This window comes from Dendrobates tinctorius, unplaced genomic scaffold (assembly GCF_039654945.1).
Source record: "Dendrobates tinctorius isolate UK_male_01 unplaced genomic scaffold, ASM3965494v1 ptg000285l, whole genome shotgun sequence".
NCBI lineage: Eukaryota > Metazoa > Chordata > Amphibia > Anura > Dendrobatidae > Dendrobates > Dendrobates tinctorius.
In genome coordinates, this window is record NW_027361952.1 from 1,232,706 (window position 1) to 1,256,130 (window position 23,425).

The following is a 23,425-nucleotide window of genomic DNA, read 5'->3' on the forward strand; positions in this document are numbered from 1 at the left end:
GTACTCAAGACAAATTGCACAATAACTTTTGCAGTCCAATTTCTCCTGTTACCCTTGGTAAAATAAAAAAATTGAACCTGAAGTATTTTTTTTGTGAAAAAAAGTTAAATGTTAATTTTTTTTAAATATTCAAAAAATCCCTGTGACGCACCTAAAGGGTTAATAAACTTCTTGTATGTGGTTTTGAGCACCTTAAGGGGTGCAGTTTTTAGAATGGTGTCACTTTGGGTATTTTCCATTATATACACCCCGCAAAGTGGCTTCAAATGTGATGTGGTCCGTAAAAATAAAATGGTGTTGCAAAAATGAGAAATCGCTGGTCAAATTTTAACCCTTATAACTTCCTAACAAAAAAAAATTTTGGTTCCAAAATTGTGCTGATGTAAAGTAAACACGTGGGAAATGTTACTTATCAAGTTTTTTGTGTGCCATATCTCTGTGATTTAAGGGCATAAAAATTCAAATTTGGAATATTGCGAAATTTTAAAAATTTTCGCCAAATTTCCATTTTTTTCACAAATAAACGCAAGTTATTTGAATGTAATTTTACCACTAACATGAAGTACAATATGTCACGAGAAAACAGTGTCAGAATCACCGGGATCCATGGAAGCGTTTCAGAGTTATTACCTCATAAAGGGACAGTGGTCAGAATTGTAAAAATTGGCCCGGGAGTTAACGTGCAAACCACCCTTGGTAGTGAAGGGGTTAAGGAAGGATTTTGAAAAATGAGATTTTCAAAGTACTATCGTTAACAATCCATAAAAGAGGGAAGAATAGGAAGCATGTTAGGAAACTAGGATGGATGAACACAGAACTTAAACACACGCTAAAAAAGAAGAAAGAAATGTTTATCAAATGGAAAAGGGGTATATCTAAAATAGAATATAGTGTTGTTTGCAGAACCTGCAGGGCATGCAACAGATTATCGAAAGCTGATAATGAATTAAGGCTTGCGAGAGACCTCAAAAACAATAAAAAAGGATTTTTGGGGTATGTCAAAAGTAAAAGAGTTGAGAAGACCGAAATTTTACATTTCTCTTTTGCATCTGTTTTCTCTCAGAAAGTAAATCTAACATCAGTTGATTTTCACTGTGATACTGAAGGAATAGAAGAGTTCACACTGTCTATAAACAGAGAGATAGTGAGGGAATTCTTAGCTAACATAAATTAATTCAAGTCTCCAGGTACAGATGAATTACATCCTAGGGTACTGAAGGAGATAGCAGAGGAAATTATTGAACCACTCTCCATAATCTGTGAAAATTCCTGGAGAACAGGAGAAGTCCCAGAAGACTGGAATAGAGCAAATGTTATCTCCATCTTCAAAAAGGGGAAGAAGGTGGCCCCAGGCAACTATAGACCTGTGAACCTGACTTCTATACCAGGAAAGAGTTTTGAACAAATTATTAAACAACATGTATGTAAGTACCTGCATGAGAATGAAATGAGTAACCAGAGCCAGCATGGGGTTGTAACTAATAAGTCATGTCAGACTAACTTAATTTCCTTCTATGACAAAATCACTGACTGGGTGGATCAGGGAAACCCGGTAGATATAGTATAGCTGGACTTCAGCAACAAAGTACATCATACCATCCTTATTGAAAAAATGACCAAGTATGGAGTCGACAAGGCAACTGTTAGGAGGATTCATAAATGGCTTAGTAATCAGACCCAAGGAGTGGTAATAAATGGCTGCACATCCAGTTGGTAGAATGTCTGAAATAGGGTACCACAGGGCTCTGTCCTGGGCCTTGTATTGTTCAACATCTTTATCAATGATTAAGATGGAGGAATTGAGGGTAAATTGATTAAATTTGCTGGTGACACAAAGCTAGGAGGGATAGTTAATACTAGAGACCAGAGAAGGGATTCAAAAAGATCTAAACAAACTGGAGCAGTGGGCAGCAACTAACAGAATGGTTTTTAACAGGGAGAAATGCAAACTCCTACATTTGCACAAGGAAAGACTAGAAGCAATGGGATGAAACTGAATGAGAGGAGACACAGATTAGATATTAGAAAAAACTTTTTGATAGTGTTGACAGTGAGGGTGATCAAAGAGTGGAACAGGCTGCCACAACAGGTGGTGAGTTCTCCTTCAATGGAAGTCTTTAGAGGCTGGACAGACATCTGTCTGGGATGATTTAGAGAATCTTGTATTGAGCAGGGGGTTGGACCAGGTGACCAAGGAGGTCCGCTCCAAATCTAACATTTTATGATTCTATGATGATAGCTTTCATACATTTATATTATAGGTCCTTGTCTCTGTTGTATTGTAGTTCATCAGAGTGCCTACACTTACAGTTCTCCGAGCTTTTCATCACTTTCTCCTCCTGGCGCTGGCCTCTTGCCAGTGTTTGACAAGTCACTATTCTCTGTGACTTGCTTGCCCAACCTAGAGCTTGTGCAGGCAGAATGCTTTTGCGCATGTGCCCTCCCCGGGAATTACAATGTCTGTGTGAGATTTCGACTGGGAGACCAGGTCACAGAGAATAGTGCACGAGGCTGTGGCTGGTAGAAGAAAGAGTGCCAGAGAGCTGTAAGTGCAGTGCCAAGCCCCCTGCACTTGTCAGCTTATCTGCGTCAAGATTTGTCAATGGATTATTAAACAACTGAGACACTGACCTATAATAAAAAGGCATGACAGTAACCATCATTATAGGTACTTTACTGTGATAACATTACTTTAAAGGGAACCTGTCTGCAGTTTTGATCGATATAAGATGCGGCCACTGCCTTTCAGGGCTTCTCTATAGCATTCTGTAATGCTGTAGATAAGCCCCCGATCCAACCAGAAAGATAAGAAAAATAAGTCTTAGGCTGTGTGCACACGCTGCGGATTTTGCTGCGATTCCGCAGCGGTTTTGGCCGCTGCGGACCAGCAGCAGTTTCTGCTGCGGTGTACAGTACCATGATTCCCTATGGGAATCAAAAACCGCAGTGCAGACGGTGCGGAATTTTCCGCGCAGATTATCTGCGGTTTTCAATCCGCAGAAAGAATTGACATGTCAATTCTTTCTGCGGATTCTCCTGCGGTTTGCCATCTCCTCCATTTGAGGAGATGGAAAACCGCAGGGCAAAACCGCAGAGCAATCCGCAGGTAAAACTGCAGGTCTTTTGACCTGCGGTTTCACCTGCGGATTTTATAAAATCCGCGCGGATGAATCCGCACCTAATCCACAGCGTGTGCACACAGCCTTATTATACTCACCTGCTGGGCGGTGAGTTCCGATGGGTGTCACAGGTCCAGGTCCTGTGCCTCCCATCTTCTTGCGATGTCGCCCTCCTGCTTGCTTCACAGGCTCCCCGGCATTGCGCTCCTGCACAGGTGTACTTATCTGCCCTATTGAGGGCAAAGCAAATTCTGGCAGTGCGCAGGCGCTGAGCCTCTCTGACCTTTCCCTGCACTTGTGCACTGCAGTACTTTCCTCTGCCCTCAACAGGGCAGATAAGTATGCCTGCAGAGGAGCTTGATGCCTGGGAGCATGAAGCAAGCAGGAGGGCGGCATCACAAGAAGATGGGATGCGCCGGACCAAGACTGCGGCATCCAACGGACCGGACCGCCCCCCCCAGGTGAGTATAATAAAACTTTTTTTTCTTATCTTGCAGGTTGGACTGGGGGCTTATATACAGCATTATAGAATGCTGCAGATAAGTCCTGAAATGCAGTGGCCGTATCTTATATCGGCCAAAACTGCTGTCAGGTTCGCTTTAAGGTCTAAAAACCTGCTGGCAGGTTCCTTTTAAAAATGCTCTCCATTATCAAAAAGATTTTTAGTTCTATAGTTTACAGCTCATCACTAAAGATACTGGCCACCTCAGCAGTCAATGGGTATTTCCTTTTCATGCTTATTCCACCTTTAACCTGCCTGGAAAAAGCATAAAAAAGCATAAGAAAGAATTAACAAATGTACAGCAGTGCAAAAATGACTTGTGTATACGTTCGGTCTTTTTAAGCTTGAGCAAAGATAAAAACAACCCTTTAATTTGAAAAAAGTTTTGCCTAAAAATAAAATTATCTTTTGAATACTTTTGAAAAAGTATTCATACCCTATGAAATGTTCCACATTTTTTCAAATTACATCCATAAATTTAAATGTTTTGTTGAAGTGTAAAGGAAATTATAAATGGATTTCTAAATATATTAAAAATATATATCTGAAAATTGTGCATATATATTCATCTCCCCTTAGTTAATACATTCTAGGACTGGCTTTTGCTGTAATTACTGCTGCATGTCTTTTGGGCTATGTCTCTACTAGCTTTGAACATCTAGAGGCTGACATTTTCCCCATTTTTCTTTTCACACTGGTTTTAGCTCAGGAAGATTGTATGAAGGTGGATCGCCCGCCAGGGCAGTGGGGTACTCGGTACCGGGCCGGTCTCTCAGAGGGAGGTGTCACAGCAGCGGTGACCTGGTCCGTGGCCCTGGGCGCCCATGTAAAAGGGGTTGAGTGATGGAATAAAGTTTATGAGTGATTCGTGACGCCACCTGTGGTGGGAGGTGTTAAGCCGACGCTGCAGACAGATCCTCAGGTACAGAGGCGTATCTAGGCTTTCTGGCACCCGGGGCAAGAATATGGTTCGGCGCCCCCCCCCCCCCCCCCAAGTACATATGCGACTTGCACACTTAGCCATGTACCCACGAGCTGCTCTCCCTAATGCTCTCAATGTTCAGTAAAAAACTGAAAGCAGGAAGAGAAGCTCGTTGTCACAGGACCATAACTATGAAAATCGCATATGAGTGAAGTGTCCATGTGATGACTACTGGAACCTGCAGAGCTGAATCCTGACATTGCAGCTTCTGAATTCTCACAACGAATGCACTGCACACTTTTAGGATTCTCCCTTGCCGATGTACAGTCATGTCAGCACAAGTATGTGATTTATATACTTCTGGCCACATTCCGACTAGACGTGCCCGGCCTCGCTCCGTTCATTTTCATTGAGTGAGGCCACACACGTCTAGTCAGCATGTGACCGCATGTATGTAAATTACCGCCACAAGAGAATCCTGACAGCGTTCAGTGAGCACTGTGAGAATTCAGAAGTCTGCAGTCACATAGAATGTCTGCAGACTCAGCGCAAACCTGGACAACCCCTGTAATTCTCCTAACAAATAAAAACATGAGACTTAGTCAGTGTCACAAATAACATTTCCATCCAGGTACCTTATAGATGACGTCGTCTCTGCAGTCGTTCTCCTTTTCTTCATCTTGTCCAGACTCCATGATGAGTTTTCTCATCCACAGCCGTCTCTGCAGACTTCCATCTTCTCCGGTCTTCTGCAGCAAATCTCCACACGATCCCCTTAAAGATAGAAGTGTCATTATAATGCTCCTGAATACAAATATCTGCAATATACTGTCTCCTCACACTATTCCCCTCCCTCCTCATACTGTCTCCTCATATATTTACCCCCTCACTCTCTATACTGTCTGCTCACACATATCCCCGACTCCCCATACTGTGTCCACATACATTCACCCGTTCGCACCCCTTACTGTCTGCACCCAACCCCCATACTGTTTCCTCATACTCTTCATTTTGTGTCCTCAAATCTCCCCACACACATTAAATACCATCCCCACTCCAAATCCCCCATCACTAATCCCCCACACACATTAAATAACCCGTCATCCCTACTCCCAAATCCCCCCACACATTATGTACCCCCACTCCAAATCTCCCCACACATTATGTACCCCCACTCCAAATCCCCCCACACATTAACCCCCATCCGCACTCATTAATCCCCCCACTCATTAACCCCATCCAACCCTCATCTCCACTCATTAACCCCCACAGTCATTAACCCCATCTCCACTTATTAACCCCCCAATCATTAACCCCCATCCCCACATTAACCCCCATCTCCACTCATTAACCCCCCACATTAACCCCCATCACCACATTAATCCCATCTCCACTCATTAACCCCCATCTCCACTCATTAACCCCCACACATTAACCCCCACCTCCACTCATTATCCCCCCACTCATTAACCCCCATCCCCACATTAATCCCATCTTCACACATTAACCCCCATCCCCACATTAATCCCATCTCCACACATTAACCCCCATCCCCACATTAATCCCATCTCCACACATTAACCCCCATCCCCACATTAATCCCATCTCCACTCATTAACCCCCATCTCCACTCATTAACCCCCACACATTAACCCCCATCTCCTAATTATCCCCCCACTCATTAACCCCCATCCCCACATTAACCCCCATCTCCACCCATTAACCCCCCACTCATTAACCCCATCTCCACTCATTAACCCCCATCTCCACTCATTAACCCACACACATTAACCCCCATCTCCACTCATTATCCCCCCACTCATTAACCCCCATCTCCACCCATTAACCCCCCACTCATTAACCCCATCTCCACTCATTAACCCCCATCCCCACATTAACCCCCATCTCCACTCATTAACCCCCATCCCCACATTAAGCCCCATATCCACTCATTAACCCCCATCTCCACTCATGAACACCCCCATCTCCACCCATTAACCCCCATCTCCCATCTCCGGTGGTTCTTCAGCTCCACAGTGGAGCACACTTACCACCAGCGTTTGCTCTGGGCGCTGGGGAGTGACGTCAGCAGCGTGATCACATGATCTGATCACGCTGCTGACGTCGCTCTGACCCGGCGGTCAGAGCTTCAATTGTACTGGCGTCTGTATAGACGCCAGTACAATTGCTGCCTGGGAGTCGGCGCGGCCTCCTTCTCTGCGTCGGCTGTCAGCTTGACAGCTGACACAGAGAACCGCCGACACACAGGACGGGGGGCGGCAGAACGCAGCCGCCGGGGGAGAAACACTGCCGACCGCTGCATTAGGCGACCGGGCGGCCCGACTGCGCCCCCCTGCTGCCTGCGCCTGGGGCAACTGCCCAGGCTGCCCCCCCCGGATACGCCACTGCTCAGGTAGGGCTGTAGTCCCAGGGCAGAGTAGATGAAGAGGATAGGTGTTGAGGAAGAGGGTGCAGTGTCTGGCACAGAGATGTAGCAGTGCCGAAGAAGTTGCAGGAAGAAGGCAAGGACACAGCAGAATGTAGTTTCTTTACCTTTACTTTGTAAGTGCAGTCCAGGGTCCAGATTACAGATGGCACAGGAGATGATTAGCCTGGAAGCAACTTAGGAATATCTCTATCAGATGGGTTGTGTAGTCTCCTTTCTAGCGCTTACTTGAGGTACATGCAGTACTGTGTTACACTGACATTCCTCCTTCTTTCCTTTTGGATCTACCTCGTATGGCAGACAGCTGTAGCCTTCTATCTCCTTTGGCTCACACGTCGCTGTGGTGCCTCCGAGTCTTAGATGGGAATAGAGCATTTACAGCTTCCTATTCCTCTGGTTTCTGTTGCAGGACCGTCAGTATCCATACAACCTTGGAGACCAGGCTCCAGATTATGCGCTTTAGCTGGGAATGAGCCTCAACTCTCTGCTCAATCTCCCCGCTCTTCTCCTCACATCCACACACTTCACCCTCCTCACAGAACTGGCTAAATTCCCCTTCCCGGCCCCCAGAGAATAGCTGTTCCCCCTAGTTTTGGTTCAGAGCTCCCTCTGCTGGCCTGGAGTTGTGTGTATTGATTAACTACTAGAGAGACCCTTCATTGCTTCCAGGCATGACATCACACTCCCTAGGAGGAAAGTAATGCCACTGTGGCGACCATACTCCTGGGGGCGCCACAAAGGCGTCTGTGATCAGCAAATTTTTAAGTCATTTCTCAGATGCCTAATGGGATTTAGTTCTGGACTTTGCCATTCATTCATGAACATGATTTGATCTAAACTATCCATGGTATCACTGGCAATATATTTACGGTGGGTGTCCTGCTGGAAGGTGAACCTACTCCCCTGTTTCAAGTTTTTTGGATCCTCCAACAGGTTTTCCCTCATAATTGCCCTGAATTAGCTTCATCCATCTTCCCATCAATTCTGAACAGCTTCCCTGTCCCTGGTGAAGAACAGCATCCCCATAGCATGCTGCCGCCACTATGTTTCACTGTGGGGATGGTGTTTTCAGGGTGATGTGCAGTGTTAGTTTTTCACCACTCATAGCATTTAGCCCCAAAATTTCTTCCACATGCTGGCTGTTTCCCCAACATGGCATTTTTGCAAACTGAAAACGTAACTTCTTAAGGCTTGCTTGCAAAAATTGCTTTTTTCATGCCACACTTCCATAAAGGCCAGATTTGTGGAGTATACAACTCATAGTTGTCATGTGAACAGATTCTCCCACCTGAGCTGTGGCTCTCTGGAGCTCCTCCAGAGTGACCATTGGCCTCTAAGCTGCTTCTCTAGTTAGTGCTCTCCTTGCTTGAGATGTTAGTTTAGGTGGACAGCCATGTCTTGGTAGGTTTGTAGTTGTGCGATACGCCTTCCATTATTGAATGATGCTCCGTGAGATGTTCAGAGCTTGTCCTATTTTTTATAACCTTACCCTACTTTACTCTTCTCCACAACTTTATCCCTGACCTGTGTGGTGTTCCTTGGTTGTCATGATACTGTTTGATTCCTAATGTTCTCAAACAAACCTCTCATGCCTTCACAGAGCAGCTGTAGTTATGCTGAGAATAAATTACACACTAGTGGACTCAATTTACTAATTATGTGACTTTTGGAAGCAATTGGTCATTCGGGATTTTATTTAGGGGTATCAAAAGCAAGGGGCTGATTACAAATACACGCCACAATTTTCAGATTTATATTTTTTAAATAATTAGAAAACATATATCATTTCCTTTACAATTCACAAAAACTTGCCACTTACTGTTGGTAAGATAAAATTCCAATAAAGTACATTTAAATTTGTGGGTGTAATGTAAAAAATCTGGAAAAGTTCATGAATTCTTTTTCAAGGCACTGTATACCTTGTTGTGACTCCATTAACATTCAGTATATCTTTTTATTGTTTTCAGATCTAAACCTGTTGGACTGGAATTCAGAAAATCTTGTTGCCCTGGGTCTTAAATCAGCTGTGTATATTTGGAATTCGGAAAACAATAAATTAGCTCAAACAATTCCTCTACATTCTCCATCTACGTATGCTTCGTCTTTATCGTGGATAAGTACCGGATCATGTTTGGCAGTTGGCACAAGCAATGGAGAAGTCCAGGTATCTTTTGTTCCTGAACTGAAGTTTGGGAATGAATGTACAAGTCTAAGTCATTTTCTAATTCCATGGAGCTTTTGTGGTAAATCTAAATGTCCTGACTCCTGACATCTAATGGTCCAATAATAGGACAAATTTCCATAAGTCATTCATAGATTTATTTTATATTGGATGAGCTTAAGAATATGTCATGTAAATGACTCTATTACGACTCCATCCTGTGTAAATTTAAAGCCATGGATTGGATCACATTCCATCCTAGGAACATAGAGAAGTTCTCCAGATCTCAAAAGGCAGTATCTGACCTAAATCTACAGAATGTGTAGTCTCTGAAAGCCTTTTTTTCTTTTACTTTAGATGCCCCATGTTTAATCCATGGTAGTAATGTGGATGTTTAGAAATAGCTGAATGGAGCCAACAAGACATGAAATGGCACAAAAGTTTCGTACCTTTTCTAGCAATCATTCAGACATAGGTGGGATATCCTAGTGATAGGCCATCAAAATGTCTATCCAAAGCCAACCCTTTAACCCTTTCCAGACTTAGGAAGTAACTTTGGATGAAGCAGCGACAAGGCACTGTGAGGCTTTTCATACCTCTTTTTCTTTAATTGACTTTACATATGGTTATTTCTCTAAAGAAAAACACCAAATGAACAAAAAGAAACAAAAAGCAAAACATAATTGTTGTTTTCCAATCACAGCAACTTGCCTAGAAAATACTGTATATTAAAAAAAGCAATCATATGTAGCCTGAGATGTTACAGATAACAAGGTCAGACTCAGCACATTTGTAGGAGGAGCCGTCCCCGCTGTGTGCCCGGGCAGGAACCAAGGGGGCTGTCACCAAGGTTCCTAGGGAAACTGTTTCTAGGGGACAGAATTAGAGGACGGGACATAGAGTTCCAGAGAGGTTGGGGGAGGGGCCAGTATGAAAAGGACTGAGGACGCCAGGAGGAGTGAATCAGCAGAACGGGAGAGGAGGAGGAAGGAAGCCAAGAAGCATCAGAGAGCCAGAGCAAAAGCCAGAGCCAGAGCAGAGTGGGGAGAGCAGCGACCAGAGAAACTGCAGGGAGACTCACGGTGGAGTGCAGGGAGACGGCACCGAGCCGTCCAACAGAGAGACAACGCCCGGCTCCGCCCCATGGGTGTGGCCCGTCCGCTCCCGCCTGCGGCAGCCGCCGCCCGACTCCATCCCTTCCACTCCCGCCCGCGGCAGCCGCTGCCCGACTCCACCCCTTCATCCCGCTAGCAGGCGGAACCCCGCTGCCCTCATGGGGGGTTGCTCCGCCAAAGGACTTGCCAAGGGCCTGTTGCGCCCCCACCTCGCCTCAGTGTAGGAATGCCCGAAGACTTTACCAGATCCTCGCCGGTTGGGCGATCCTCGCCGGCTGGACCCAGGGGCTGCCGCACCAGAGCATCGCCGAACAGCACTCCGCCGGACATCAGAAAGATAAGTGACACATTGGAACTAAGGACCCATAGTCGGCCATACCGCGGCCCTATAGTGACCGGCCTTTGCCGGGTTAGTCGTGTTCGCATTATCAGTGTATTCTTGTGATTGGTCCCTGCGAGGACAATTATTGTTAGCTTGTTTCTTGGTTGCTCAAGACAGCCCCAAAGGCATCTATAGATATAAAAGTTTCACCTTAAATCCCAAACCGTCTCACGCCTCATCACTGCATCCCCTGTACCTGCGAGTACTACATTTGGCGTAGTCTGCAGGATGCAGTCTCCGAGCGTGAGCGGGGATGCCACAGTCCAAAGGGGGGCAACGCTGGCCCCCAGTCCAGCCTTTCCTTGGGGGCTATGCTGAGCAACCTGCCTAGGTACTCCGGTGCCAATACCATGCTGTGGAGCTGCGAGGGTTGCTTAGAATGCATCCGATGACCCTCGACTTGGAAGCTGAGGTAGCCCTTATGGCATTGGATGGGGAGGCCCGGGATTCCGTAATGTTGAGACCCCCAGGACAGCGTAACACCTTTCTTAGGGTCTTATAGATATTGGAGGAGACACATGGGGATCCGACAAATGTGGGAGAACTGAGAACCCGGTTGTTCAGTCGTATGCAAGGGGAAGGGGAGACGGTCACCCAGTACATGAATGCTCTTCAGGAATTATACACGGCCATAGAGCGGAAGGACGGCATAGGGGTGGGACCCATCGACCTCACCCTACGCGACCTTTTAGTGACTGGACGAGACCCTCTGACTAAGCAGGCCATGCGGGAGCAGGTCCGGGTAAACCCTCATATGGCTTTCTCTGAGGTGGGGAGTCAGGCGCATGCGCGTGAACAGGAACAGGGGTTGACAGTCCCCTTGGGAAAGGTCCGGAGCACGGAAGTCTTCGTGAATGCCATTGAAGAGCCACAATGGGTGGAAGACGATATCATTGGTGAACTGGCCGAGGTGAAGAGAAGGGCCGAGGCCAGGAGTGAACGGCCTGGGGCGTGCCCGGGACCCTGGGGCCCCCGCAATCCCAGGGGCAGTTGGCCCCTGTGGCCTCAGGAATGTTATGAGTACGAAGAGTTTGGCCACCTCGCCCGAGAGTACCCGCGGCATGTGGAATACCCACCCCGGTGGCCATCTGACTTGGGGGGACGCCGCTCAGAGCCAGAAACCATGACGAGGGGTGGTGGAAGTCCCGGGGATCTGGCATCGAGGTGTCCGGTGGTATGGGCAGAGCTTGAAGGCCGTGCTGTATGATGCCTAGTCGATACAGGGTCGCAAGTAACGACCATGCAAGAGACTTATTTTCAGCGGCATTTTCCTAAGGCACTAAGACCCCAGTGGGGGTCCGTGATAAAGCTGGTAGCCACCAACCAGCTGCCAGTTCCTGTTGTCGGAGTAGTCTGGATGCAGATTTCGTTATGCGGCAAACCACTCGGCCGCCGAGGAGTGATCCTGACCCAGGGAGAAGCTAACGATAAACACCCGGTGACCCTGGGTATGAATATATTGCGAGAGTTTGGCAGCGTACTCCTGAACGAGCCCAACCAAGAGACTGAGCCAGTGGGGCTCCCGCACACCCCAAGGGCAGGTCTTCCAACAGTTGGAGAGGAGAGCGCGAGTCCGACAGGACTGCCAGGAGGGCGAGGCGCTGGGGAAGTTGATTGATCCGGCAGCCCCTCCGCTCATTCTGCCGCCAGGACAGATGGTGGTGGCCTTACGAATCTGGGCCCCTGTACGCCTGGAAGGAGTGGAGATGCAGGTAGAGCCGAGCCTCTCGGAGCGCCTGCCCCCGGAGTCCTGGTGGCCCGCACCCTGGCCACTGTGCGGAAAGGGACCGTCCTGGTGCGTTAACCTAGAAGACCAAGACATCGTTCTGAAACTGTGGGCCGAAATGGCAAAACTAGTGAGACCCCTGGAGAAAGTGCTCCCGGCTCCGTCGTTCCAGCTAAAAGTGCATACGGGGAACCCATGGACAGTATCCATCCGATCTCTTCAGACCTCCGTGTGCTCGGCCAAAGAAAAGGGTCAAATTATCCTGGAAAAAATGCGAGCAGAACTCTCTGGCCTCACCCCGGCCCAGGTACTCCAGGTAAAAACACTTCTGGGCCAACATCAGGAAGTATTTGCCAAACATGAGGACGATTTCGGATGTACCACGGCCATCACGCATGGTATTCCCACTGCAGGAACGGCTCCTATGAGAGAACGATATCGGCAGATTCCCCCACAGCTCTAGCAAGAGGTAAAGACTCTATTGGGACAAATGCTGCGAAAAGGAGTCATTTGGGAAAGCCAGAGCCCTTGGGCAGCCCCCATCATGTCGGTCCACAAGAAAGATGGCAGTTTGCGGTTCTGCGTGGATTATCGGAAGTTGAACGCCTGTACCATCAAAGACTCGTACCCGCTGCCACGCATTGAAGAATCGCTGTCCGCCTTGGGAAAAGCGACATATTTCTCGACCTTAGATCTGGCCAGCGGGTACTGGCAAGTGCCAATGTTGGAAGAAGACCCGGCCAAGACTGCATTCATTCTTCCCATGGGACTGTTCGAATTCAATCGTATGCCGTTTGGGCTGGCCAACGCCCCCGGAACTTTTCAACGGCTGATGGAGCGGTGTTTGGGAGATCTCAACTTCGAGGCCATGCTGATATACCTGGATGACATTGAATATCTGGGGCATACTGTCTCTGCAGAAGGCGTAAGACCGTCCCGGGAAAAGGTCGCCGCGATCCAGGGGTGGCCTACTCCTGAGACTGTAAAAGATGTATGAGCCTTCCTGGGGTTGGCCGGGTACTACCGTCATTTTGTAAAGAATTTTGCGTGTCGAGCCCGAGCCCTGCAAGACCTGCTAAAGGGGGCCCCTGCTGGGGCGAATGGATGAAAGATTCAGTGGCGAGAACCGCAGGAAGAGGCCTTCCAAGATCTTAAGGCCGCACTCTCAGATGCCCCGGTGTTAGCTTATGCGGATTTCTTGCAGCCGTTCATACTGCACACCGACGGGAGTCTTCACGGGCTAGGAGCTGTATTGTCACAAGTCCAAGACGGCTGGGAGAAAGTGATTGCTTATGGCAGCCGATCACTCCACGACTCCGAACGTAATCCTGACAATTACAGCTCCTTTAAGCTCGAGCTCCTCGCGGTAGTGTGGGCCATGACGGAGCGGTTCGCAGAGTACCTGGCAGGCTCCGAGGTGGTAGTACGGACCGACAACAACCCGCTGGCCCATTTTGAAAATGCCAAACTAGGGGCCCTGGAGCAACGATGGGTAGCCCGGATGGCCAAATTCAAATACAAGATCATTTACAAAACAGGAGCGGAGAATGTACATGCTGACGCGCTCTCCAGGATCCGACGTACAACTCCAGGGTGAAGCCGGGACGATGAACTAGAAGAAGAGACGCCGTTCGCTCTGGCCCAAACTCACCGCCCTCACCCAAGAACAATCTCACATATGGCCTGCTGGGGGCATGCTAGAACAGTCCCAGTATAAATGGATCCAGCAGCAGGAAGATGAAGAAATTGGGCCCCTGCGTCAGTGGGTGGCCACAGGCCAACTACCTAACGACATTCAGCGGCAAACTTTAACCCAGGATACCTTATTAATGTTACGACAGTGGGAAAAATTGGTGATCAAAGAAGGACTATTGTACCGGAAAACAGTATCACGGACATCATCAGCAATCACTTGGCAGGTCCTGGTACCGGGAGCCCAACTCAGTGGGCTTGCCTGTGAGGCCCATGAGAAGGGGGCACATTTTGGGGTGCAAAAGACATTTCAGTGGCTGCAGCAAAAGGCCTACCACCCTGTTTGCCGTGCCTGTCGCCTATGTGAACTAGCTAAACCACCTGCGCAGCGGACTCCAGTCCAGACCATTGTTACAGCAGCGCCCCTCGAACTCTTGATGGTGGACTACGTGACCATTGGCCCGGCATACCAAGGGTATGAGCACTGTCTTGTCATGGTGGACCATTTCACCAAGTTCGCCATGGTGACCCCTACCCGAGATCAGACCGCAGAATCAGCCGCCTATGTGATTTGCAAAAACTTTATCCAAGTTTACGGCTGCCCCCAACGGATCCTTTCAGATCAAGGCGCGTGCTTTCTGGGAAAAGTCATGGAAGAACTACATCGACTGTATGGCATCGACAAATCCTGTACCACTCCGTATCACCCAGAAGGAAATGGGGCCTGCGAGCTTAATCGAACATTGATTCAAATGTTGCGCACCCTGGAGAGTGACCGTAAGGCCCACTGGCCCGAATACGTCCACGAACTGGTATGGGTTTATAACAACTGGGTGCACCGAGTCACCGGGTACACTCCCTACTCGCTGCTATTCGGCCGGGAAGGCAAAGGAATTACGGAGGTAGAGTTGAATCCGGAAGAGAAACAACCATGGACAGGGGTCTTCTCGTGGGTCCGGAACCATCGGCATCGGTTGCAAACCTTGCACCGAATTGTACACACCAAACTTCAGGACCTGGAACACCCCAGGGGGGCGCTGCCTCAACTCATTGACTTCCAGACCAGAGATCTAGTACTCGTGCGGGATCAGCGCCCTCAGCACAAGTTAGAACCCCGCTGGGAAGAGGATCCCTATCGGGTATTGCGCCGGATAAGCCCCGATGGGCCAGTGTACGAGATACAATCAGAAAAAGACAAGGACCTCCCCACTTGTACCGTACATCGCAATATGTTACGACCCTGTATGTCCGCAGACCCTGCATGACCTGAGGCCCCTCCTCAGGTCCCAGGACCCCCACCAGCAATCTGGGATAAAGACGACGAAGAAGTACCCCAGACAGTACAAACGGACACTTCAGGAGGTGATACTCCGGCGGACCCAGTCGACCCACCAGGCCCGTTGACCCACCACTTTCCGCCACCCCAGAAGACTCCACCACAGTCGGAACCACGGCGCTCCGAGCGAACGACAGCTGGAAAGCCCCCCAAACGCTACGAACAGGACCAGTTCGTGTGGCAAAAGAAACTTTCGCTGCAGAAAACCAGCCCAGGCCTCCCGAAGCCCTCACCCGAGGACTGGCGAGCATACAGGATGGGGGATTGTAGGAGGAGCCATTCCCGCTGTGTGCCCGGGCCGGAAGCAAGGGGGCTGTCACCAAGGTTCCTAGGGAAGCTGTTTCCAGGGGACAGAATTAGAGGACGGGACATAGAGAGTTCCAGAGAGGTTGGGGGATGGGCCAGTATAAAAAGGACTGAGGACTCCAGGAGGAGTGAGTCAGCAGAACGGGAGAAGAGGAGGAAGGAAGCCAAGAAGCACCAGAGAGCCAGAGCAAAAGCCAGAGCCAGAGCAGAGCGGGGAGAGCAGCGACCAGCGAGACTGCAGGGAGACTCACGGTGGACTGCAGGGAGACGGCACCGAGCCGTCCAACAGAGAGACAACGCCCGGCTCCGCCCCATGGGTGTGGCCAGTCCGCTCCCGCCTGTGGCAGCCACCGCCCAACCCCACCCCACCCCGTGGGTGCGGCCCGTCCACTCCCGCGCACGGCAACCGCCGCCCAACTCCACCCCGCGGGTGTGCGGCCTGGCCGCTGCTGCCCGCGGCCGCCGCCCAACTCCAGCCCACGGTTGTGGCCTGGCTGCTGCTGCCCACAGCCGCTACCGCTCCACTCCAGCCCGTGGCTGCGGCCTATCCGTTGCCGCCCGCAGCTGCCACCGCCCTGGTGCAGCCCGCAGCTGGGGCCTGCCCCTCGCCCTCAGTGGGGCTCTCCGCACAGCCCCAGGCTGTGCCTGCGGCCTACCAGCCTCCACTCTGCATAAATGCGGCTTGCCCCTGCCCGCTAGCTGGCGGAACCCCGCTGCCCTCACGGGGGGTTGCTCCGCCAAAGGACTCGCCTAGGGCCTGTTGCGCCCTCACCTCGCCTGGGTGTAGGAACGCCCAAAGACTTCACCAGATCCTCGCCAGTTGGGCGATACTCGCCGGCTGGGCCCAGCGACTGCAACACCAGAGCATCGCCGAACAGCACTCCGCCGGACATCAGAAAGATAAGTGGCACATTGGAACTAAGGACCCGTAGTCGACCATACCACGGCCCTATAGTGACTTGTCTTTGCCGGGTTAGTCGTGTTCGCATTATCAGTGTATTTTTGTGATTGGTCCCTGCGAGAACAATTATTGTTAGCTTGTTTCTTGGTTTCTCAAAACAGCCCCAAAGTCATCTATAGATATAAAAGTTTCACCTTAAAGCCCAAACCGTCTCACGCCTCGTCACTGCATCCCCCGTACCTGCGAGTACTACACATTATACAATGAAACAAACCTGCAGTGTGGTCCAAATAATAAAAAAATAAAAAAGTTATGCATCTCAAAAAAAGGATTTTTTTTACAATATTCTGAAATTGTTAATTTGCTACTATATATAAAAACTAAACAAGTTTGATATTGATGTAATCGTACTGACCTAAATAATCACATTACCAGATCATTTTTTTACTTCACAATGAACGTCATTAAAACAAAAACAAGGAAACACACCCTATTACAATTTTTAACCACATCTGGATTTTTTTTTACTGTTTTTCAATACTTTATATGGTAAAGTGAATTGTATCATGTAAACTACAGGTCAGCCCACAAAAAAACAACATATGGCTATGTTCGTTAAAGAGTAAAAAAAAAAGTTATGGCTCTTTGAAGAAAATGAAAGAGCAAAAAGGAAAGGCTATCAGTCATGAAGGGGTTAATATTCAGATGATGCAGGGAACCATGTGCACCATCCATTAAGGGTACAGTCATACGGACATATTGACATATTCATCGGACATAGATCGGAATGCAGTACACGTACTGGCCGGTGGCTCTCATGAGTGAGACAGCTCCATGTATTTCTTTGCAACTTTCACACAATGGTGGGTAGAGCCGATGGCCAGTCCAAGCGCTGCGTTTAAATCTGTTATTGGTTATTGATTTTCTGCAAAGTATTGTGCAATGGCGTGGTCTCATAAGGCTTCACTTATGCAATGAAGAAAAAAATGCATAGATTTAAAGGGAATCTGTCAGTTTCCCGTGTTCCCTAAACCTCCTTTAAGTCTTTATGCCATCATTTATATAGATTGAAACAAGCTCCTTTTGATAACTTCTTGCTTAGTAAATTTCCCTAAAACTGTTTTTTTTTTACAGTTTTACCAGGTATATACTAATCAGGGTGTGACTACTCATGAGGGCGTTCTTCTCCCCCATACTAATCATGTTATCACCCTCCTATACAAGACTGGGGTAACCACTGACTCTTTTCATATCTACGCCTCCCTGAAAATGCGCAGTAAGGATGGTTTCACATTAGCGTTTCAGGGCTCAGCAACTGCCTGCGCACAGCCGCCACTAAGCCCCGCCCCCTGCCGTGCCTCCTCCGGTAGCTCTGTCTATGGGCGCATGACGCTGCATGCATCCTGCGTCCCCTATCTTTATCACTGGGGACGCAGGCCGTGCGCAGTATGCATTTGGTGGCGCATTCATCCTTTTGACGGTGCGCTGAGTGCAACCAAATTGCAACAGGTTGCGTTTGGCGCTGGTCGGCGCACCGTCAAAAGGACGCATGCGCCGCCAAACGCATACTGCGCACGGCCTGCGTCCCCAGTGATAAAGATAGGGAATGCAGGACGCATGCAGCGTCATGTGCCCGTAGGCGGATCTACCAGAGGAGGCGCGGCAGGGGGTTGGGCTTAGCGGCGGCCGTGCGCAGGCCGTCGCTGCGCCATGAAACGCTAATGTGAAACCACCCTAAGTCTGATGTACGCTCCCTGGCTTCATCTGCACACATTGCCAGGGAGGAAAAGACTGGCAAGCAACCAGAGATGATGCCAGTATTGCAAATCTTGTTACTAATGCTCATAGGAGGATAATAACATAATTAGTGTTACCATGAATCTGGAGGAACACAACCCCCCATGACTAGTCTTTCACTGATTAGAATATCACTGGCCTAATTATAATTACTATTCTAGTTAAGTTTTCGAAGCAAGAAGCCACCAAAAAAGGCAAGAAGCCACCATAAAAGGTAAGAAGCCTCCAAAAGGGACCGGTTGAAATTTATATAAACGATGGAATAAAGACATGGGGGATTAGGAGGATTCAGGTGACATGGGGATCCTGTCAGGTTCCCTTTAATTCCTTGCAGATATTTTTTTTGTATTGCATAAATGAGATTTTCTGAGATCCTGACTTTGAAGAATAACCAACACACCTCTTATGAATGTGGCCCATAAATGAAACTGTGAAATCTTTGATCATATGTATATAGATTTGCTTGTGAACATGGCTATGTAAATTCTTCTATTAAAGATGACCTGTCACCATTTCAGAATTGGTCATTTTATGCTCACTTGAGTATTACATATTTTTTTATTTTTGCCTTACTTTTCCAAAGGTATGGGCCTTTTTACCCTTTTATTTATTGCTACTTTTTATTGTTTACCAAGGGGGTGTTGCTCATAATAATTAGCATTAACTAAAAAGACAAATGCCTCTGGAACTGTATGGTGTATTTAAAAAAAAGAAATACAATAAGAAAATCAATAAAAAGATAACAATAAAAAAAATTGTAATACACAGGAGAGCAGCAGTAATAAAAAAAAGAGCAAAGACTGGCCTCTTTCTACCTGGTGGAAGGTCCTTTTTAATTGTGAAATAACTAGACCAAATTTATGGGTAAATATTAAAAATAATCTGATCGAATAATGAAATAACAGATTTCTTATCTTTTTAGCTCTGGGACATTGAAACACAGAAGAGACTCAGGAACATGCTGGGACACATGTCTGTGGTGGGAGCTATAAGTTGGAATCAACACATTGTGAGCAGGTAAGAAGAGGAACACAATTCACTGTAGAAAAAAGGGTCTTTTAGGTTTTTCCATGACAACTTCTGCTTTTCTTGGGTAACTTTTTATAAATATTCCATAGAAAAGGAGTGTAATATAATCAATGAGCATGTGCATGACAAAGCACAGAAGGACCTCTGGTGTGCTGTAGATATTTGATAAAATATGGTCCCCTCTTGGTGCCAAATTTCCACTCTCTTCATATCTACTTCTATGCCATTAGGATGACATGCTTCCATGGAAGTTCTGCTGTTGACTCTATATTTCTGACCTTGAGGATCAAGGGCTGTTGCATATTCAACTAATTTCAAGACCAAATGAGCCTAAAGATTCCCCATAAGCCAGAATTAATAGCAAACTGTACATGCTGCAATAAAATCCTAATGATAATTTTCATATCGTCCAGTGGGTCCAGGCTTGGTCATATACACCATCATGATGTCCGCGTGGAAGAACACCACACTGGGACTTTATGTCACAAGCAAGGAATTTGTAGTCTCAAGTGGTCACCATCAGAAAAGCACTTGGCTAGTGGATCAAGTGATGGGCTGCTTAATATATGGCCATATGATCCAGGATCCTCCAAGATTAGCACACCGCTACAGAGCATGATTCACCCCACAGCTGTCAAGGTGAGACATTTCAGTATGAAATAATATTAGGATTCTGTTCTGTTTTACAAACGGTTCTGCACTCCATTTTCAAAACTGGCCATCGAAAAGAGAAAAGAAAAAAAAGAGGTGTTACCTATCGAACTGCTGATGCTCCGATACTCTTCGCTACCCTACTCTCCGCTAGTTCACTATATATCACTTGAATCTTTGAATTAGTATTCACAGGCTAGTCCTCCCATTTTCAATCTGCTTCAGCACTGAAGTAGTACGCTCCTATCCTTACACTGTGCAAGCATAAAATGGCATTCCTTGACCGGCCTCCATCTTTTATACTGGCTGTGATACCCCTCGATTGGCTGTGCTAGACCATGTGATGTGGTAGCTGTAGGTCATAATGGGTAATGGGTAATTCCAAATGGCCAAGCCTGACGTCATTAGCTCACTCTCCGAGTCTTCAGCCATTGTGTGAAATGTCGGCGGGTGTTTTTTTTTCGTGGCGCAATCCACAAAAATTGTATCCCAAAGGGTTCACATTCACAAGGACCTTCTTATTTTAGGAAATTTGACTCAAATGTATTGATCTCGATCCGCTCACCTCTAGTAGTAATAAATATGTAAGATTTAGTATAGAATTTTGTTACACCTTGTTCTGGTTTATCTTCTTCAGGCAATGAACTGGTGTCCATGGCTTTCAGACACTCTTGCTGTAGGAGGTGGAATGAGCGATGGTCACATACGTATTTGGGATACGACTAATGGAAAAATTAGAAACTCCACAAACACAAACCCACAGGTAAATAAGTCACACGTAAGAGTTGTACGCCTTTACCTGAAAAGAAGATCCATAAGTTCTTACTTTATAGAATACCTTAATCTATTATGTGGTGGATGATGCAAAAAGCAAAGAAGTTCTTGTCCAGCCAAAAAAAAATGTTTCATCAGCACCCATCTAACTTATTTTTATTGAAAATTAATAAGTGACGGCCACTGAACTTGCAGTGTATGTCTAGTATTAATATAGGTACTGTATGTGAAGAGCCTGTTCCATTCTTAAAGTTTAAGGATTCTTTATTATATTAAGTTCTATTCTTTTTGCATTGTTCAATATTTTTCAGGATCAGATCTGTTCAATCCTTTGGCTTCCAGAATCAAGAGAACTTATCACTGGTCATGGATCTTCGAGAAACCAAATGACTGTTTGGCAATACCCATCTTTACTGAAAGTTACTGATGTTTATGGTGAGTAAAACATATGTTAAGCACGTTAATAAACATAGGCCAAGCCATTCACTAGCGGTAACTGTCAGCTAACATCAGTTTCTGCTAACTACATAATAAACATACATATTTTGCCAAGCAGACATGTAGATTTTGATGGGGATAGGACAATAGGCTGCTGCCAGACCCACTATAAGTGGGAGGGCAGTTGAAATCCAACATGACTAATCCCTCTATTCACATCAATATTTGCCATAATGGACAGTTGGGAGCCCTCAATAACATATAAGATCATCAGCCCAGCCTGAACAATTGGTAGGTTTGTATGATTTTCATCTCTAGTTTATGACTACCTAAAATATACTCTAAATTTGGTTGACTTTAAAACTCATGATATAGCCTGGTTTTCTGAGTGGTGAAGAGAAGGGTGTACTCGGACAACCTAATAAGCCAGATCAAACAGCTGCTCTAATGAGGTATCACTTATTCATACTTGCCAAATTTCAAGGATTGACATTCACTAAATCACTGGTTGTGCTCCTTGAAATCTTTCCTTGCGACTAGTCTCCCCTGATTTTTCCAAATCATGATCCCTCTATGTCTCCCTCACCAACAGCATAATGTGCAAGAAGCCTTACGAAATCCCTTTTTTTTTTTCCGAAAGACTTGTCAACTCTTCCACAAGTCCTTAAAGTCTACACTATTTCCAGGAACCTCCCAGACATTGCAGTAGAGATTGCAAGTATAGGTTTATTCACATAGATCTTCCAGCCTGGTTACGATAGGCAATGCCAGCGTGTGGAAGTTGAATTCTGATATGAAGAAATATACTTTGGGATGGCAGGCAAGAGAAGATAATTCTGTTTTGTTAGTAGCCAGATGGTCTGCGGCTTATTTCTTTAGATGTTTTTCTGATTCCCACATTCATGTAATAAGACAGTAAAGCTTTAAGAAACATGTTAAAATAAAATACTTTCTTCAAATGTCTACCTGAAAATAATATACCATATGGGGTGTAAATGGAATTGGGTGTATTTATGGTTCTGACATGATTTAATGATAGTTGTATATTTGCAGGGCATGGAGGAAGAGTCCTGCATCTTGCTCTAAGTCGAGATCAAAAGAGAATCTTTTCAGCATCAGCAAATGAAACATCTTTTATATGGAAATACAACAAGTAAAGACTCTACTAAAAAAATAACATAATAACTTTACTAGAGCAATCTTTATTTTTAGCTCATACTCTACATAATGCAACAATATACTGTATGTGAGGTGTCAAGGAACTTATTGTAGGTCTCATAACCAAAACACCAAGAATGGCCTGTCATCAGAATGCATCGTTAACCAATGTCAACTCCTTACATACCATAAGAAATGATTTTGAGGGTCCAATGTGGATTTCCAAAGGTCTGTTACTTAACGAAGAGTGCATATAAAAATTTGATATGTGAGTGACTTTTACTTTAAGCTGACAGAACATTTTGTAGATCCTTGTAATTGTAATTAGCTTAATATTTACATTTCACTAATTTTACAGTTTTTTATTAGAATCCCCAACTATAGACATATTTATATTACTTACAATGTTTATTACTCATTGTTTATTTTCACGTCTGACTTTTGGATATGTTGTCCTGAAAAAAAGGCACAAATTTGTATGACCCCTCCATGCGCATTCACTTCAAATGGAACCTGTCACTTAATTCCTTCTGCCCAAACTATGGGCAGTATAAATCAGATACTGGTGAAACAATTGCAGGTATATGTTCTCTGAAATGCTCCATAGAGAAAATACAGTGGGTGTGGAAAGTATTCAGACCCCTTTAAATTTTTCACTCTTTGTTTCATTGCAGCCATTTGGTAAATTCAAAAAAGTTCATTTTTTTCTCATTAATGTTTTTCCTGCAACCCATCTTGACTGACAAAAATGTATTTAAAAAAACCAGAAATATCACATAGTTATAAGCATTCAGACCCTTTGCGCAGACACTCATATTTGTCACATGCTGTCCATTTCCTTGTGATCCTCCTTGAGATGGTTCTACTCCTTCATTGAAGTCAAGCTGTGTTTAGTTAAACAGGGCTTGATATGTAAAGGCACACACCTGTCTATATAAGACCTCACAGCTCACAGTGCATGTAGGACAAA

The 23,425-nt window shown here is 46.4% G+C and overlaps 1 protein-coding gene across 1 annotated transcript in view; it reads left to right on the forward strand.

Moving 5' to 3' along the window:
• The window catches only part of CDC20B (cell division cycle 20B), a 75,743-nt gene extending 53,083 nt beyond the window's left edge, over positions 1-22,660 (forward strand). Inside the window, exons 8-13 of the mRNA XM_073559948.1 lie at positions 8,957-9,153; positions 19,328-19,422; positions 19,848-20,073; positions 20,723-20,848; positions 21,177-21,294; positions 22,351-22,660. Coding sequence (XP_073416049.1) covers positions 8,957-9,153; positions 19,328-19,422; positions 19,848-20,073; positions 20,723-20,848; positions 21,177-21,294; positions 22,351-22,454 — 866 coding nt within the window. The 3' untranslated portion in view covers positions 22,455-22,660. The remainder of the gene's footprint in view (positions 1-8,956; positions 9,154-19,327; positions 19,423-19,847; positions 20,074-20,722; positions 20,849-21,176; positions 21,295-22,350) is intronic.
• Positions 22,661-23,425: the final 765 nt, after the last annotated feature.